Raw genomic sequence first — 18,793 nt, 5'->3', positions numbered from 1 at the left:
GTGTTATTCAGCAGGGACAGATGTCTCGCTCTCATCGTGGTATCCAAAGCTAGTGCTAAAAATGAATAAGTGAACTGTTAAAAGTTTTGTGCTACAGATTAACACCAAGAAAGAACCATCACACCAAGCATCAGTTACTACCATATCGTGTCCCCCAGCTGTCAGTCCCCTGACACTAATACAACACGGCAGAAGAGTCCTTATCTGGGCTAGGAGAGTTTTGCACTAGACAGAAAAAGTGAAACTATACCCAAAGACTATGCTGCACCCAAAACCCTCTGCCTTGTACCCAAATGTGTACCACTCTGCCTTTTACACAACGCAGCCTAAATGGCAGCACTTGATCATTCTGGATGGCAGGATGCAGCATATACATTAAACCGTGCCAGAAAATCTCAGCACTCCACCACTATTATGCTGAAGCAGCTACTCATGCTAGTACATCGCCAACCGCAGTTACGCTACGGCTCGCAGTGCTTCCCACCGAGTACGGGGCTCTGCAGCGATCACGCTCCTCGGAAGGACGTTCCGCCCACTGCTACGCTGAAGAGCGAAATCAGTTCCACATATAAAACGCCAAGTTAAAATTTAAACAAATTTCAGCTTTCTCCCGTTGGTATGGCAATACAACTACAGGATATGCTGGCTCTGGTACAAACGAGTAACTGTAAACTGTGTCTTACTGAATAAGACTGCTCTACTGTTTTGACAAACTGATTTTTTTTTGGTTTTCTAGCGCTCTGGCACCCAACTCTAAAAGGTCACTCTGTTTTTCTTCTGATGAGTTCAGTACTGTTCTTGCATGCTCAGAGAATGTCAAAATGTAATATATCTGTACGTTCAATACCTTAACATTGCACAACTTTGTGCCATCTATCTAACATTACATCACAGTGCTTCGTGCTGTTATTGGGAAATATTCACAAATCCAGGAAAAAAAACAGAGAGGCTGCTCCAAACAACCTTCTCGCATTTTCCACAAAGGACAATCTACAACCCACCATGAGCGCACATTATTACTTATGTATGAAAGTATAAAGAGATAAACTTTGCTACAATCATAGGGTCACAAGATATTGTAGCAGCATGAATAAATTTCAGTCTTTATAATCTGCATATATTGCAACATTTTCTGATGCAGTCTGCCACTATCCCATTTCCTCAGAAATTTCATTTTCCCCCAACCTCAGGCACATTTAAATACACACCTTTAAAACTGAGTTTCTCCTCCCCCTGCCACAAATGTAAGGTCTCCCCTCAAAAAAGAAATTATTCTTATTCAAGAAACAGGATAGAAATAATTTAGCCCTGGGCTCAAAGGTTTTCCTGTACTGAAAAGTCAGAAATTTTAAATCCATTCTTACGAAACTAAAATAGAAAACTCTCAAGATTTTGAACAGAGAAGGGGAAAATTGTCTCCTTTTCATGGCAGTCAGTGCTCATCTCCTTACCCTAAAACAGCATGAGATTATAGAGTTGAAAGTGCTGCTTTTTGTGCATTGAAAAAGCTATCCGTGGTTCTTTCTTTGGAAGCTTTTATGACTGACATCTTTGCTGTCAGACCAATAGCAATGAAATCTTTATAAACAGGTGAGTTGCTACATTTTGTTGGTATGCTTTTTTGTAAAAAAACTTGGTCCAATACTTTCTTCCTAATGCAGAAAGCATATTTAGTGTCTATATGAACACACCTACACATGCTTCTGTATAGAAGTTCTATCAGTGTCCGGAACAGCCGGCATAACTCACTCCCGACTTCACCATTCATGAGGAATGAGACCATCACAAACTCGTACTGATAAGGGGAAATTACTTGCCTTGTGATTCTGCTTCACTGAAGATAACATCTTGGAGGATTTCTTACTCCCAGGCCTTGTCCCCCCTAGAGCAAGATTCGCAGAACTCCCAAAAGGTCTTAAAGGTTTTCTGGATCTCATGGGTGACAATAACATGGTTGGAGTATGAAGCAGATACCTTATGCTAAGCCCTTTCCTCATGTTCTTAAGTTTATTTTTTCCCCTCTAATGGGGCTGGTCAGCTTCAATTCTATGACATTGCTTTGCTTAGAAAACCATCATTAACCTCTGGCTGGATAGTCCCAATCTTGAATTTTTTGCAAGAACAATATTGAAGGGAGTTGAAAATTCATATCAAGGAGAAGACTGACCAGTAATAAAACATTCACTCCTTTAATAAGGTATATTTGTGGGTAAGGAGACAGTGGGCATGTTCAAAGGGCATATTTACCATGTCACATTTGCTGTGTCCAAGAAGTATCTAAATACACAGCATGCACACAGCTGGCCATATCTATGTAAGCAAAAAACCCACGTGCATCATTGCATAGTCAGACAAAGCATTAGAGAAAAGAACAAAACAGACCTGTGCTGTGTAATGAAAAAGTGTGCTAGTGTAGAAGCCAGAGAGCATTTATCAGGAACAGGCCAGAGGTGGAATGACCATCATAAATCTTGTCACCTCTTGTAAATAATGCCAAGCTCATTTCTTTGACCTCCTCTATCAAACAGTGGGCAAGATGTACATCTGTGCACTATATACTAACGTAATTAAAAAAACACCCACTAATGTGCATGTCTCCATGAGAGAACGTGTGACAGACGATAGCTCTGTTCCTTGCAGAGAGCACTAAGGTGATAGGCCTGGTACCAGAATACAGTCTAAGCAAGGTACAGCTTTAATACACTGCAGTTTAGAATAAGAATCAAATAAGACTTCCCTGAAAACATGCTGGCAGCAGCCTCAGTGCAAGTGTCTCAGCTGACTATAACTAAGGCATAATGACAGGAGACAACAAGCGATTAGAGCTGTGACACTTTATAAGACAGGCATGACATGGTAACACAGAACAAAAATGTCATTGTTTGAAAGTGTCATTGTTTGAAAAGCTTCCGATAAATCACTTGGTAGAGAACAGGAACCGCCTTTCCATACACCGTAAGGATGAAACCACAGAAAGTTTATTAATGGTATTTAAGCTCTCTGGAGTTTAACTGTCTGTAATGAATGTGGTCACTCACCAACAATAAAGTCTAATTCCAGCACAGCTCTCACTTGAGTATGACAGCATTGTTTTCTCCGGTATTCTGGTTATAAAAGCTGTCCCAAGCTGAAAGTGTGCCCACTTGAACAATCCTTACCTGCAAGACGTCTTGGATCTTCACCCACACATCAACCATGTCATAGAGCTTGATATCACCATCATATTGACTGGAAGGCGAGGCGACTGTCTGCTGAAGGTGCCCAAGGACTACGGAGTGAGCAGCAGCCACAGCGTTGAACTTGTCAAAAAGAAGCTCTAGCAGTTCCAGAAGTAACCTATAAACCATCAAAACAACCTCCACTCAGTTATCAGAAAACATTGCAAGCACAACGTAACGTAGCACGTCAGAGCAACGAACCAGGGTTCAGAAGATTTTGATTTCATACTCTGTTTTGTGATGGACACTGGACACAACCAGGCAAGTCTATGGCCTTTAGGTGACTACTTTCAGCTGAAACTAGCTCAAGTTTGGCACCTAAGTATTTCTGAGGCTTTTCCTTTTCATGCCCTCTTCTGTATCTGTTTCTGATCTTTAGTGGGTTCTCCTTGGCAGGATAGGAAAGATAAATGCATTAGCAACTACTGAGAACTTTGATATCATGATATTAGACGGCATACCAAGCTACCAGATAGAGCAACAGATAGAGAGGGAAATTACCTGCTTTTTCCCCCAGAAGAGAGTGTCATTGACTTACATGTACAAACTGCATATAAGATATTAATTCTGGATTATGAAATGAGCAGTATGGAAGGTTCTAAACATCATGAAAGACCAGAAACCTAAAACATCAAGGCTCATCAATTGTGTCAATTATCAAGGTTTTTAATATTACACATAGGGTCCTACAGCTATAACCCCATCAAAATGTACAACACACTACCTGCTCCTATGGCTTCTTTACTGCCTGATTATTGTAATTAATGTGCCTTTGCAAAGTCCTAAATATTCTGTGATAAGGCAATGACTCCTCACATTTGATCTTACTGTTTGGAAAAAGGGGAAATTCTGATTAAGTTCACTGCCGTTTACTGAGCAATGCAACCCCAACAAAATGTGAAGATAACACTTCCCAAACCCATATGTTAGCCACTCTCCAGCTCTGACAGACAGGCTCCATCACATTTTACTGCAGCAACTTCGGAGTTACCACACGCTTGCTGCGTCTTCCCATCAGAGGTTACTATCCCACAGCAGGATGGGTGACCTGCAGGAGAAGCAGAGCTGTACCCACTCCTCAACCACCATGCTTCAGTCCTTCGTATTAGCTAAAGATCACTAATGAGGCGTTCATTTGTGCCCCAGCCACTTCAATTCAGTGCAGAGCATCAGCTGTTCCAGCTAGCAGCTGGATAGCTAACTGGAAAAACTGAGAAGCTGTTGTGCATTTGCTGCTGTTACCATCATACAGCAAGAGTTGTCAGGCATCACATTGTAGCTGAAACTAGAAGTGCCAACCTACCTTAGCTCATAGCAATCCTAGAGCAAACTTCTGCCCTGTGAAGGACAAGTGCTGGCTGTTGTTTAAAAAAGGACTATAACAGCTTATTGCGCCTCATTCACATATTATGGTTATGGCATAAGTGCATAAGAACATGATGATATAGACGGAACCAGAAAAGACAGCTATTATCAGTATTAACAGTATTAAATTTCAATATGTGAAGTCCAGTGTGGAAAAAAGCCATTTTTCTCTGCTTAAGTTTTTTTTTTTTTTTTTTTTGGGGGGGGGGGTGTTCTTTCAAAAAGCCCTAATAACTACAGGCATACCTCAGAGATATTGCGGGTTTGGTTCCAGACCTTGGCAATAAAGCGAATAAAGCGAATATTTGTTTCCCGGTGCATATAAAAGTTATGTTTACACTGTACTGTAGTCTATTAAGTGTGCAATAGCATTATGTCTAAAAAACCAATGTACACACCTTAATTAAAAAATACTTTATTGCTAAAAAATGCTAACCATCATCTGAGCCTTCAGCGAGTCGTAATCCTTTTGCTGATGGAGAGTCTTGCCTCGATGCTGCTGGCTGCTGACTGATCAGGGTGGTGGCTGCTGAAGGTTGGGGTGGCTGTGGCAATTTCTTAAAATAAGACAGCAATGAAGTTTGCCACATCAATTGACTCTTCCTTTCACAAAGGATTTCTCTGTAGCATGCGATGCTCTTTGATAGCATTTTACCCACAAGAGAACTTCTTTCAAAATTGGAGTCAATCCTCTCAAACCCTGCCGCTGCTTTATCAACTGAGTTTATGTAATATTCCAAATCCTTTGTTGTCATTTCAACAATGTTCACAGCATCTTCACCAGTAGTAGATTCCATCTCAAGAAACCACTTTCTTTGCTCATCCAGAAGAAGCAACTCCTCATCCATTGAAGTTTTATCATGAGATTGCAGCAATTCAGTCACATCTTCAGGCTCCACTTCTAATTCTAGTTCTCTTGCTATTTCCACCACCTCTGAAGTTACTTCCTCCACTGAAGTCTTGAACCCCTCAAAGTCATTCATGAGGGTTGGAATCAGCTTCTTCCAAACTCTTGTTAAATGTTGATATTTTGCCCTCCTCCCATGAATCACGAATGTTTTTAACGGCATCTAGAATGGTGAATCCTTTCCAGGTTTTACTTTGCCCAGATCCATCAGAGGAATCACACTCTATGGCAGCTATAGCCTTACGAAATGTATTTCTTAAGTAATAAGACCTGAAAGTCGAAATTACTCCTTGATCCATGGGCTGCAGAATGGATGTTGTGTTAGCAGGCATGAAAACAACATTAATCTCGTTGTACATCTCCATCAGAGCTCTTGGGTGACCAGGTGCATTGTCAATGAATATTAATATTTTGAAAGGAATCTTTTTTTCTGAGCAGTAGGTCTCAACAGTGGGCTTAAAATATTCAGTAAACCATGTTGTAAACAGATGTGCTGTCATCCAGGCTTTGTTGTTCCGTTTACAGAGCACAGGCAGAGTAGATTTAGCATAATTCTTAAGGGCCCTAGGATTTTTGGAATGGTAAATGAGCATTCGCTTCAACTTAAAGTCACCAGCTGCATTAGCCCCGAACAAGAGAGTCAGCCTGTCCTTTGAAGCTTTGAAGCCAGGCATTGACTTCTCCTCTCTAGCTATGAAAGTCCTAGATGGCATCTTCTTCCTATAGAAGGTTGTTTTGTCTACATTAAAATCTGTTGTTTAGTGTAACCACCTTCATCAGTTATCTTAGCTAGATCTTCTGGATAACTTGCTGCAGCTTCTACATCAGCACTTGCTGCCTCACCTTGCACTTTTATGGTATGGTTCTTTCCTTAAACCTCATGAACCAACCTCTGCTGGCTTCAAGCTTTTCTTCCGCAGCTTCATCACCTCTCTCAGCCTTCACAGAACTGAAGAGAGTTAGGACCTTGCTCTGGATTAGGCTTTGGCTTAAGGGAATGTTGTGGCTGGTTTAATCTGCTATCCAGACTACTAAAACTTTCTCCATATCAGCAATAAGGCTGTTCTGCTATCCTATCATTTGTGCGTTCACTGCAGTAGCACTTTGAATTTCCTTCAAGAACTTCTCCTTTGCATTCACAGCTTGGCTAACTGTTTGGCACAGGAGGCCTGGCTTTCGGCCTATCTCGGCTTTCGACATGCCTTCCTCACTAAGCTTCATCATTTCTAGCTCTGGATTTCAAGTGAGAGAGGTGTGACTCTTCCTTTCACTTGAACACTTAGAGGCCATTGTAGGGTTATTAATTGCCCTAATTTCAATATTGTTGTGTCTCAGGGAATAGGGAGGCCCAAGGAGAGGGAGAGAGACGGGGGAACAGCCGGTTGGTGGAGCAGTCAGAACACACACAACATTTATCGATTAAGTTCGCCGTCTTATATGGGTGCGGTTCGTGGTGACCGAAAACAATTACAAAAGTAACATCAAGGATCTGTGATCACAGATCACCATAATAGATATAATAATCATGAAAAAGTTTGAAATATTGCAAGAATTACCAAAATGTGACACGGAGACATGAAGTGAGCACACACTGTTGGAAAAATGGTGCCAATAGACTTGCTCGACACAGGGTTGCCACAAACCTTCAATTTGTAAAAAACGCAGTATCTGCGAAGCGCAATAAAGCAAAGTGCAATAAAACCTGTAGCCTGTAGCCTGTTCAAAGTCAAACAAAGAAGTTATTCCTGTAGAAAGAGCTACACATCTTCCCCCTTCCCTGACAAATGTTGTCCCTTTACTAATGTTGACTAATGTTATCAGTGGAGATAGGCCAATACGCAGACAAGACTGCCTGAGAAACAGGTTCCACTGCTGTTAAGTGAGTATCTTCTCCAGCCTCTTCAAGGATACAGGAGAGGTGACCATTGCTCTGACAGCCTATACAGGAACAGGTAGAGAGGCAGATAGGACAAGTGGCTGGTCAGACAGAAGCCAGAAAAGCAAGGAAGGAAACCAGATGCAGAAGAATTTGGAAAGACTAGTAAATTCCTGCTTGAGGAACTGACATCTAGCTTTGGGTGGGCCACCAAAAGACAGCCTTAATTATAAACATGCCTTATATGATCAAATTAAATATATGCTGTTGAGAAAATTTATCAGTGCAGGCCCAATTTCTATTAACATCCCATATTGCTAATGAAATTGTCCATATATCTTCTCTTTGTCCCAGGAAAACATGATTTTGCAAAACTAAACTAGTTGGATAGTTTGAAGAATTTGTTTTATTGTTCTTAAGTAAGCTTTACTGCATGTTATCAACTTGCTTATGAAGCCATTACTAAAATATTACACTGAAAAAAAAGTTATTTGTTCTCAATTTCCAATGTTTTCCTGTTCTCATGTTACAGATTGGCAGAAGGGAAAACTCCCCTCAAAACATCCTTCACTGCAGCTAACTACCACCACTTTACATTCTCCATCTAAACTGACACCGTTTTGCACTTCTCCCCGTCTTCAAATTACCCAGTGCCTCCTATCTTTTCTTAATTCCCTTTTCTCTAAATATCTTCTAAATCTGTCAGGTCATTTTTGAAACAAGGTGACCCAAAAGAGACACAGACACAGTATGTGTCAGACAGCCTAGGAGACAAAGCAGCATAAAATAGATTTTATGCATACAGGGTTGTAGCACCAAGTGACCTAAGCAGAACACACATACAAAATGACAGGAGACTGGCTTAGGCAATTTGTCAGAGCAGTCTCATAACCCCTTTGCTGCAAAATATGGTAAATATCTCGTGAAACAGTGACACACAACCGGAAGCAACTCCTGTTGTCCAGGCAGTAAAGGAGAACGGCTTGATGCAAAGTGACTGCTGACACCTGAATGAGGTTGCTAATGACAATTCATGAATTTTAGCAACAATAATGTCCTTTGCCTGGTCAGGTTGTTGGCGCGCATATAATTTTTTTTTATATTTATTTTACAGCCTCAAGATTTGGTAAAAATCAAGTAAAGAAACGTCTTACGAACACATAGGGATAGACTGCATTGAACCCTAAACACCAGGATTTGGTAACAAATAGTCAACACATCACCTCATGGGTTAGATTTTCAACTGAAATAAAGCTAAGACAAGTTATTCCAACCAAAATCTTGTCCCCTAAATTTGGACCTTGGGTAGACACGCTTCCAGATTGTTACTCTTCTAAAGTCAATAACCTTCCGTAATTCAAAAGCAGCCCCCAAATTCATTAACATATACCAGTATTTATTCCAAACTCATGCAGCATGACCTCCTCTGCATTATCTTGTCCTCCACAACCCAATATAAGTATTTCTATACAGGTATACATGCATGCACTAATGAGCCACTTATTAACAAGTCAATAGCAATTCCTATATTTAAGCACTTTTTTCACAAAGTTATTCCAAACACAGATATCTAAAAACCTTCAAAAACTTACCTATTACTCTGAAATATACTCTTAAAAAAAAAAAGAAAGAAAGAAACACTTCAATTAAAGTCAAGGTCAGCTGCAACTTGGTGGGATTCAAGTATAACTTTCAAAACTACTGTAGCCTTAAGTTTTAATCATTTCCACTAGTGCTAGGAACCTGCTACTGCTCTCTACCGTGTTTTAATCCTTCATGTCATTCACATTTCATGGGGGTAAACGCACATATTAAGGAGGGTTTATATTCACAGCAAACTATGCCTACAGAAAAACATCTTCTGTCCAGTTAGGCTTCTTCTAAGGCAGCTATACTGTATCACAGAATCACAGAATGGTTGCGGTTGGAAGGGACCTCTGGAGATTGTTCAACCCCCCTGCTCAAGCAGGGTCATCTAGAACACTTTGTCCAGGATCACATCCAGACAGCTTCTGAATATCTCCAAGGACGGAGAATACACCACCTCTCCGGGCAACCTGTTCCAGTGCTCAGTCACCCTCACAGTAAAGAAGTTTCTCCTTACATATCAGTGCATCTATGCTGCAGCCTCCCTGCCATTCCTGGTACAAGCATCTGGGGCTACGTTTTGTGAGAGCATTCCCGTTTCCATGCCCCACAGAAAAGAAAACCTAAAAATCTGGTGTATCACAGTGCCATGCAAGTCTTCCCTTTGTGGCCCCATTGGTGAAAAACACCAATTCACCATTCCATGAAGGTCCTTCAGGTGTGCTAGTGACATCATTTTCTACGTGGAGTCCAATTCAGTAAATGAGTCTTTCCAATTTCACACCAGCTATCCATGCAGCTAGACTGCTTTTCAAGGAGAGGAGTGCTGAATCCAAAGGCCCAGGATGAGATACCCATGGCAGAACAGTGCATAAGATATATTACTCTCAGAGCTAGTTACTTCAGATCTATACCTTTTGACCTTAGAAATTTGGGTGCATTAATTCAAAATGTCTTGATATACAAAGGTAGAAGGTGGTCACACAAATGGGTGACCATTTTAGAATCCAGATGGTCATTATCAGATCTGCAACTTATCTGGCCGGGTTCTCTGTCGTACAACGAGAAGGCTCTACATAATTTTTGGGAGCTCTGTGAAGGAATCACACCAGGACCTCCACAAGCAGGTTAGCAGCCTCACCCTCAAGGGGAGTGAGACATCGCCTTTTTCATAAGGAAAAAACACGAGCCAACCTTCAAGAGCCACCACACAGCAAAGAAGAAATGCATATAACTTGTCCTGTGCATACCTAATGATCTGAATGGAAGTTGTCCAGCAGAAGCCTCAATATACAGCCTCAGACCGTTCAGGCCTCTCTGTCAGCTTTTATTAGTCATTTTATTTGCCAGATTCGAGAGTTTTTGTGGATACCCTTTAAAGTACAGTAGCAGAATACAGGCACTGAGCTCAGTCATACGAATGAGACTGAGCATTCATGTGTGATTAAGGTGATTTTAAGGCGAACTGAAAAACAGTTTACTCACCAAATCCTGAGGTCAAGTAAGTATTGTGGCTGACAGCCTAATGAATAGTTAAGCAGTTTCGGGAGCTGCAACAGGCTCGGATTTGGGATCTTGCAGAGTTCTCTTGAAACAGGAGACCCTTGTTCTTTTTTGTTTTGTTTTGTTTTCGAGACTAGGAAAAAGTCACTTAGTTGGGATTTAAACCTGTAGCTAATTTGAGGGGCGGTATACCTTTCCATATTTTAATTTATTCTTTTCAGTATAAATGAATTCACCTGCTTACTGCAACTTCATATGCAATTTTGGTTTAGAAACAGTTCTAATTATCTCCTCACTCGACAAGAATTCAAGACACTTTCCATAGGGCTCACGTAAGTCCTATTAATCACACATCAAAAACTGTTATAGGCTTTTTGTATTTTACCCAGCCCTCTGGGGCAGGTTAACATCATTAAAATATGATCTGATTCAATTTATCAATTTCAGTGGGCAACCTACAGCCATGCAGCCTCTCAAGACTTGTTCATAAAACAGGTATCAAATATATGCTGTGCTCCACCTTGGCATCAGAGACTAAAATTCTGCCTTCAGACCCACTCAAAAAGCTTGCTATAATTTCACTGTGGTACCAATACCATAACTCTATGAATTCTACACAACACGATTGTTTCCACAGCAATGATAGGAATTGAAAAAGAAGTCTTCACCAAGCTAGTTTTCCTTGGGAGAGATTTTCCACTACAAATATTATGCATAGTGAAGAAGCACGTTTTTGTTTGGGGATTTTCTTTTCTACCATTAATTTTTGGACAGTGATCATTACAATGGGCAGTATCACAAATTAAGATTTCAGATAAAAGTGATAGCTAATCCTTACAGAGTTTTATTTCCAGCAAAACGGTTCTAGTAAATCCTGAAGACTGCTGCTAAAAAAGGAGCAGAAACTTAGTTCTCAGGCTTCCCTACCTTGCTACTAATGTAAATGGGGCTGCAAGTCAATGAGAAGCTTGGCCATATATTTACCAATATAATTAGTTACATATATGATTTCAAAACCTTGCTCTTGCATCAGCTGAACTTGACTCTGCTACACTTCAAATAAACAATGGAGCTGAATCTTCTCTTTCCAAGTCATGCTGTGTACAAACTTTAAATTCCTTTGGCATCACCATCGGTGTAAAGTCATGATTCAGTGCAACACAGGAAGGCAGAGAGTATTTGTTTTGGCACCAAGCACTTTTTTACACCAGGCATACCAGCAATCTGAGACAGCATTACAATTCAGTCTGTTGTAAAGCTGCTTGAAACAAAAGGTTTAGGTTTAGGTTAAAAATAATCAAGGGCTTTAACATTATGTACTTCTTACTAGTAAAGCTATGCTGGCTTCTTCTGTGCTTCCACCTTCAATCAGCATTTTAACACATCTGTTTAGCCAAAAGATTCTCTTCTAGGGTCAAAGCACAGAAGAAACCACCTCCCTTTCCCACATTCTTAGCTGAGAAGCAGCAACGCCTTCCCTTTCTGGATACACTTCCTTGATTCCCACGCCCTTCAGGTGCTCAAGGAACATCAGCCTTTCCTTGAGACAGAGGCATTTCTGAAAATGTTAGCATTTCAGATTTCTGCTATTCCAAGATTATTGTCACTCCTTTAAATGGCAATCAACAGATATGACACCCTCCCCCAGACTTACTTTTGCAGCAATCAGGTTTCAGTGTTTGAGACATCCTTACCTGGGCTGATTTTCCTGAGAAAGATTCTCCCCTCTCTGGTAACCGTTGTCTGCCACCTGGGTTGTGGACCGCTTAACAATCTGCTTGAGTTCTTGTTCCAGGCGATCCTGGATGGCTTTCACGGTTTCGGGGATTTTTTTCAGTTTGGCCAGCCCTTTGATGAGTATGCCCATGAAGACAGTGCTGTTCTCCTCTGGATCCAGTTCCGTATCTTCCTTAATTTCCAGAAGGCTCGTTTCTCGCACTGGAATATATTTAAAAAGTCATAATCCAAGGTTTAAATTATTTAAAACAGCACTTAACACCACGCAGAAAAAGCATATGAACTCATCTGCCTTCACTGAATTCCCGTTACTTTGAGCGACCAAGGAGTAAACAAGGAAACCACCAGCACTCAGATTTTTGGGAGCGGGTGGATGTTTTTGTTTGCTTGGGGTTTGTTTGGGGTTGGTTCTCTAGGTAAATACAACAGCCTGCAAATTCGACTGATCCAGAAATCAGCTAGGAAACTGAGGCAGTCTGCTGCAATTAAGATATCCGTGAATGTGAAGGTATTATATCACTACAAATCCACTGAATGCACATCACTGGAGCTAAAAGCCCCGAATTTCTCAGTCAGCTCTTTTTCTTTGCGGCATTCTTCCCAAGACAGGAATTTTCATTATGAACGCTATCTAGCTCAACAGACTTCTGACGAATTCGGCAAAGTTTACACTGCCAAAGTGAAGGATTGTTTGATGTTATCCTGTTCTGCTTTATTACGTCTGTCAAGGGGTTGATGAAGCTACTCAAAACTGTTAGTGAGGCTTCTAGAAAGGAAAAGCTAGAAGAAATAGAAAGGATATTGTGGCTAGGGCCCTCCTGGAGTAACTGGGATTGCATAAGGAGAAATTCTGTTGCTAGGTGACGAGGAATAGAAAGGCAAAAGGGACTATGTTTGTTTTAAGTATGTTCATTAATCAACATTTCTTAATTTACAGATAACACCCAGCAACAACAAAAGGATGTCTCTGTTAAAGACTGGGTGAAGCATCTAATGGGTGTATTGAAACACTATCAGGAAGTAAATGTCTTCAAGGCAAACCCAACCAAAGCATCTTGGAAGACCTGTAGTCACGTGGCTTGTTGACAGCAGGCGTAGCAGGACGTGGACAACCTGCACAAAAGCATACCGCTGAAGCACTGCCATCCACCAGAGCGGTTCCTGACACAGGAATTAAAAACCAAAGGCTGTTTCATCCTGCTGGTACCCAGCTCTGATGAGGGCTGTTGGATGGCAGATGACACGCATGGTTTCTACTGCTCAACAGATTTTTTTTTTTTTTTTAACTTAAATCAAAACATATAAAGTCATCCAAGAACTTGAATAAACATCAAATGATCCACCAGAAGGATTTAAATGACATGGCAGAAATGAAAAATGGCATGTCAGAAGGAGCATACAAGCCCCATTGCTGTCTAAAGATCTGACACAGAACAGAAGAGCAGTAGCACTGCAAAAGTTAACATCGGAGTAGAGGAAACAATGTCCCAAAGAGCCCATATGCTGCCAGTTCATAAACAGCACCACGATAAACAGATAATGCTTGTTTCAGTGGTAGCTTACACCAACCTCCCCAGCAGAGATTTGGTTCCCTTCTGTCAGTATAATCCCAAACGCGGCACCCCTAGCTGAAATCGCATGCACTGCTCGCATGCATTTCAACCTAGAGCAGCAGCAACGCGGTAAGATAAGAAAGAGGTAAGGACAGGCCTCGCTAGGTCATAAAGAAAGCCTATTTAAACACGTAGTTTGGGCTACTTCAGGGGTTAGCTTAGACAAACACATAGAAACACCCAGAAGGCTCTGATTAAACAAAAACAATAATAATATAGGAGATGCTTAGACAGCACGTAAACCATAATAGCTCTTAAACGTTACAACGGGATGCACACGCACCTCTGTGCAGAGCTCTCATCTCTTGCACACCTTTCAACCCCGGAGCCTGCAAAGCACTTTGTGTGCCGCGTATTGCGAGCATGCGCCACCCGCCCTCTTAATGCTGCTTGTTATTCTCCAAATGCCACAGCACGCAAACAAGGAGAAGGAGCTGTGCAAAAGACGACACTGGAAATGCTAGAGGAAGAAAGGCTTTAAATTGTTGTCCCGTCCCACCCCCGCCCTAAAAAACAACGTTGTTGTGATGAGTTTGATGAGTTGAACTCGGACTAAATGACCTTTTAGAGGCCAGGTTCCCGGTGTTACACTGCAGCCCCTTTGCAGGTGGGCTGCAGATTATTCCTAATATCACACAATGAAAACCAGAGAGGGAGGAAGTACTACCATATCTAAATGCGAGGACTGCATTTAAGGGGACTAAAGGCAGCAATCTTAGATGAACATGTACATTTTCAAAGAGAGCAAAGCAATTTCTAACTCCCTCAGATAGCCAGGACCTTGATTTACATCTCTCGCAAACAAAAATACAGTGAATACTTCAATATCCAGCAGCAATGCACTGGTTTATAAGTTCTGTTAGATCTGGTCTTTTGGTAAAACAGTGGGGACCATGGTTCCTGCATGTTCTGCCTATTAGTCATCCTAGAGAGCTTTGGGGCCCCATTTAGCTCTAAGACCTGCAAGATCCCAACCCAGTGCAACTGGAAATGCTCCTCTTCTCCTGTTTTCCCCACTGCAAAAAACCTCTTCAAACATTTAATGTCATGGAGGAGTCATCTGACCACAAGGCTCTCCTTGCCCCTGACCCTCTTCAGAAAAGACATCAAGTAGACACACATTTACAAAGAAGTTCATCCTTAAAATTGCAATCCCACATATTATTCCACACAGGCAGAGGAGCTCCACAGCTGAAGGAAGAGGCCCCTGCAGATCGGCTTTCAGAACTGAAAGCTTCGGCTGTATTTACTCTGAAACTGAGAATTAGATTAACTTTGTCATTCATTTGTATCAAGCCAAAAGCACAACACTGTCAAGACTCTGTTCCTCGCTTTCTACCTTCATCAGTTTCTACCTGTAAAATACTTCCTTTCCTTTAAAGAGGTAAGATCATTGTTCATTCTGTAAGCATGCTTTACCTAGAGAAGTCATGAAAAATTAATAAAAATAACCATGGTAAACATCCAACGGATAATTTAATTACTCTAAATTGTGGGTTTGCTATTAGATTTGATTAACCTCTTCTTCTTTCTGGTTCATCAAAGAGTAGAGGGGAAAAAAAAAATCCTATTTTAATTAAAAACAGCTTTATATTATTCACAAAATAATAAAGCTGGAAAACACCAAAGAAAAATTCCATAGGACTTTTTCCAGTAATACCAAGAAGTTAATTTTTCTATCCCTCCCTTTAGGAGTATAATAAATGAAATGTGATGTCGGTTAATAAATATTTTAAAACTTATTAAAATTCCCTTCTTCTTTTCCCTCATACTCATGCCTTTAAACTTTGATTTGAAGTTCTATGTCAAAAACACAGCTTCAACATACTGCTTTATTGTCCCATCCCAGCTATAAACCCTTGTACCATGTAAACTTTCTGCCCACACAAACCAATAGAAACATTGGACTGCCTAAAGTCTAGTCGTGTGACTGAGGCTTTGGGGGATCAGTTTGATATATACCTTAAATGTTTCTAGCTAAACTGCCCTTCTTGGACAACCAGTTTTCAGTATCGCTTCATGATCTGAAGGGGTTCTTATGGCTTAATTCTATCCAAAGAAGACACCAAATGACCTCTGAAAACCATTCAAGAAGCAAAACATTTAAACATGGTTTCTCAACAGCTTCCCAAGACAACAACCTAAAGCTCTCTATTCAGAGTACCGTCTTTGCCACGTCCTCTCCAATGAAATATGCAGCCATTTTTACAATTTTATATCATGGGAGCTGTGCATCTGAAAACACACAACTGTGTTTAAGCAATCAAAATCCACATTAAATTTAAATCACTAGAAAGTTGAATCATGTTCATCATTGATTCATCACCTCCACTAACCTCCACAGTTACGAAGATGGAAATTTCCCCAACGGCTCCCTAGTTTGACGATGCCCTATAAAAACGTCTGCTCCAATTGATGATACCCTAATTTGTATGATTCTGCCATACCACAAGAAAGAAACCTGCTGCAAGAGGCATTTTAATAGCTCCAGTCTGATCCCCAGAAAAGTCACTGTTGATAACTCATTTAAGCACGGCAGCTACAGAAACGGCTCTTGGGTCTTGTTTTTCATTCCAATGAATGACCAAAATTTGCTGCTACTTATTACAGAAGATTTCATTAGCTGTGTGCTTTTATGGGCAACTAGTAAAATTTTATGTACTATTTTTCATGATTTATATCCTTCCAGATTATACCCTTCCTTCCTTCAATCCTTTTAGAGAATAGGATGCAAGTTCAGAGTGTCCCAAAGGCATAATTCGAGATTTGAAGAAACTTCAACTGCTGATTTCTAATGCTGAAACCTTGTTTTGACCCATGTGCGGAGACAACAGGCAACAAATGGACAGTTATTTAAGAAATAGGTCCTTTAAAGATTTTGGTCATTTTTATCTGCTTTACTGCCAAGTCCAAAAGAAAATGGGTCTCGGAGATCAATAACCTCCAAGCCCAAGGCAAATTTCCTCTTTCTAAAACTGCTGTTCACACAGTTCCATCTACAATTTTAAGGATGTTAGCTCTCTAAAAGCAGAGACATTTTAATCTGACATGGCTACTCTCCCAAATCCACTGTAACGTTTCTTTGGAGGAAATTATACAAACTGACTCTGTGAGCCATGTTCAAATTCCTCCCAACACAGGCCAGCACGAAAACTAAGTCTCCAAACAAAAAATTCATGGGAGTCCCATATCCTCTTTTGTGACTGCGTATAGGAACATCTAAAGAAATTCTACAGGAAGACAGACCTAAGGATGCCTTTTGGCTTTCCTCACATGGACCTAGTCTCCTTGATTTTCCCTTCCCCAAACAACACGTACACAAGCTACATGAACCGTTGCTTAGCATCTAGCCAGAACATGATCCGTTGGTGAGGACCGGTGAGAGAAAGCATGGCCCTGCAAAAAGAGTTACACCATAGGCTTTCATGCTTATTGTACTGTTGAAAAAACATTCTTAAACTACACAGGCTGCTTCTTCAATATGCTCGGCATAAAAATTTACCTCAAGACAATCAGAAAAAACTCGCCTTTTTATGCAGCACTGCAATGATAGAGGATGGAGGGAATTAGACTCACTGCTGGATTCCCACCACCTTCCAATTAAGTCCTCAGTCGGATTTATGCAAATGCATAATGGCTAACAGGACAACTTGGGTTTAGTGAGGGGATCATTTAACTTTTAGTACAAATGATGATCAAGAAGGTCACCCAGCTGGTGTATCAGATCCCCAGGTGAGGTTAATAGGAACAAAGAAACCTTTAAAGTGGAAGCAACTGTGACAGTAAACAGAGAATCCCACACTGGCATTTTCACAACCACCTTTAAAATCAAGCCTTAAAGCTTTGGTTCCTGTAGGTATTTCACAGGCCTAACTTCACAGGTCTTCACGGTTTTTTGCCGACACGGATATACGTATGTTCTTAATGAAAAGGAGCCTGGAACAGTAACTGGACTTGATTTTAGAAATCACCATACTGCTCAGACCTAGAAGCTACATTTTCCTCTTACAGCTGAGATGCACAGGTGACTGAACTATACTATCTGCTCTATTTAGCATAAAATTTACTTATCCTATCAATAACAATACTCATTGTTGCCACCTTACCACCTCAGTTCGTGTTTTGTTGAGTTTCTACGAAGAATTGTCGCAAGCTTTTCAGGCAACGGAGCTCTTGGCCCTGCTGTACAGCGGGTGAGCACATTTTACGGTTCCAGGAAGACCCTGGCAACCTTCATAAGATACTCCTCAGAGTACACAAAATTCAAGCAGAGAAATACAACTTAAAAGTCAATTTATTTCTCTGAACTGGCAGGAAGGGAAAAATGTTACTGGTGAATTGCCGTACCTACAATCCTCAGACGAACATTACCGACGGTTTTGTTTATTTTAAGTGCAGAAGGATCTGCTTTAATTTCCTTATAAAGATTCTACAGCACAGGGTAACACCTCCCTTGGGAAGTGAATGCAGAAAGGGACTCCAAATCTTGGCATCTTCTGGCTCAGATGGGTCGAATGAGTCAGTGCTTTATAATGACATGCATTAACATGCATGGACACTTTTTGTTTCATCAATAAAAAGCCAAAGAATTTAAATGACTAAAAGGCAGAAACAGCTTTCGTTATGCATACACATAAGTTTTAAATTTTCTGGTAGTTCTACAATCCTGGGAAAGGCTACTTTTAAATAAAATTATCTGGAAGAAATATACATAAGTACATCGTGCACTTGACGCAAAACTATATGCATATTTTATACCAATCAAATATTATCTGTTACACCCTGCATCTTTCCCAGTCTGAGGGACACTTGCCCAGCACTTTGCTGAATAGTAGAGAGTGAGAGGATGAGGCAGGTAACAGATTGCTCTGGTGCTTTGGGCATGAACAGCAAGAACAGATCTGCAGAAATGAGAAGCTTGATGATGGATCTTCAGCCTGACCCATGTCGATTTACAGTAACTAAGGATGAGGCCATCAGAGTCTTT

At 40.8% G+C, this 18,793-nt stretch overlaps 1 protein-coding gene across 1 annotated transcript in view; it reads right to left on the bottom strand.

Moving 5' to 3' along the window:
* EXOC4 (exocyst complex component 4) overlaps positions 1-18,793 on the bottom strand; it is a 390,836-nt gene that overhangs the window by 325,552 nt on the left and 46,491 nt on the right. The window contains exons 6-7 of the mRNA XM_013946956.2: positions 12,151-12,394; positions 3,159-3,336 (exon numbers count right to left, since the gene is read on the bottom strand). Of these exons, the coding sequence (XP_013802410.1) occupies positions 3,159-3,336; positions 12,151-12,394 (422 nt within the window). The remainder of the gene's footprint in view (positions 1-3,158; positions 3,337-12,150; positions 12,395-18,793) is intronic.

Source organism: Apteryx mantelli, chromosome 1 (genome assembly GCF_036417845.1).
Source record: "Apteryx mantelli isolate bAptMan1 chromosome 1, bAptMan1.hap1, whole genome shotgun sequence".
Classification (NCBI taxonomy): Eukaryota; Metazoa; Chordata; class Aves; order Apterygiformes; family Apterygidae; genus Apteryx; species Apteryx mantelli.
The sequence above is the reverse complement of the archived record's forward strand: the minus strand, read 5'-3'. Positions and strand labels throughout refer to the sequence as shown.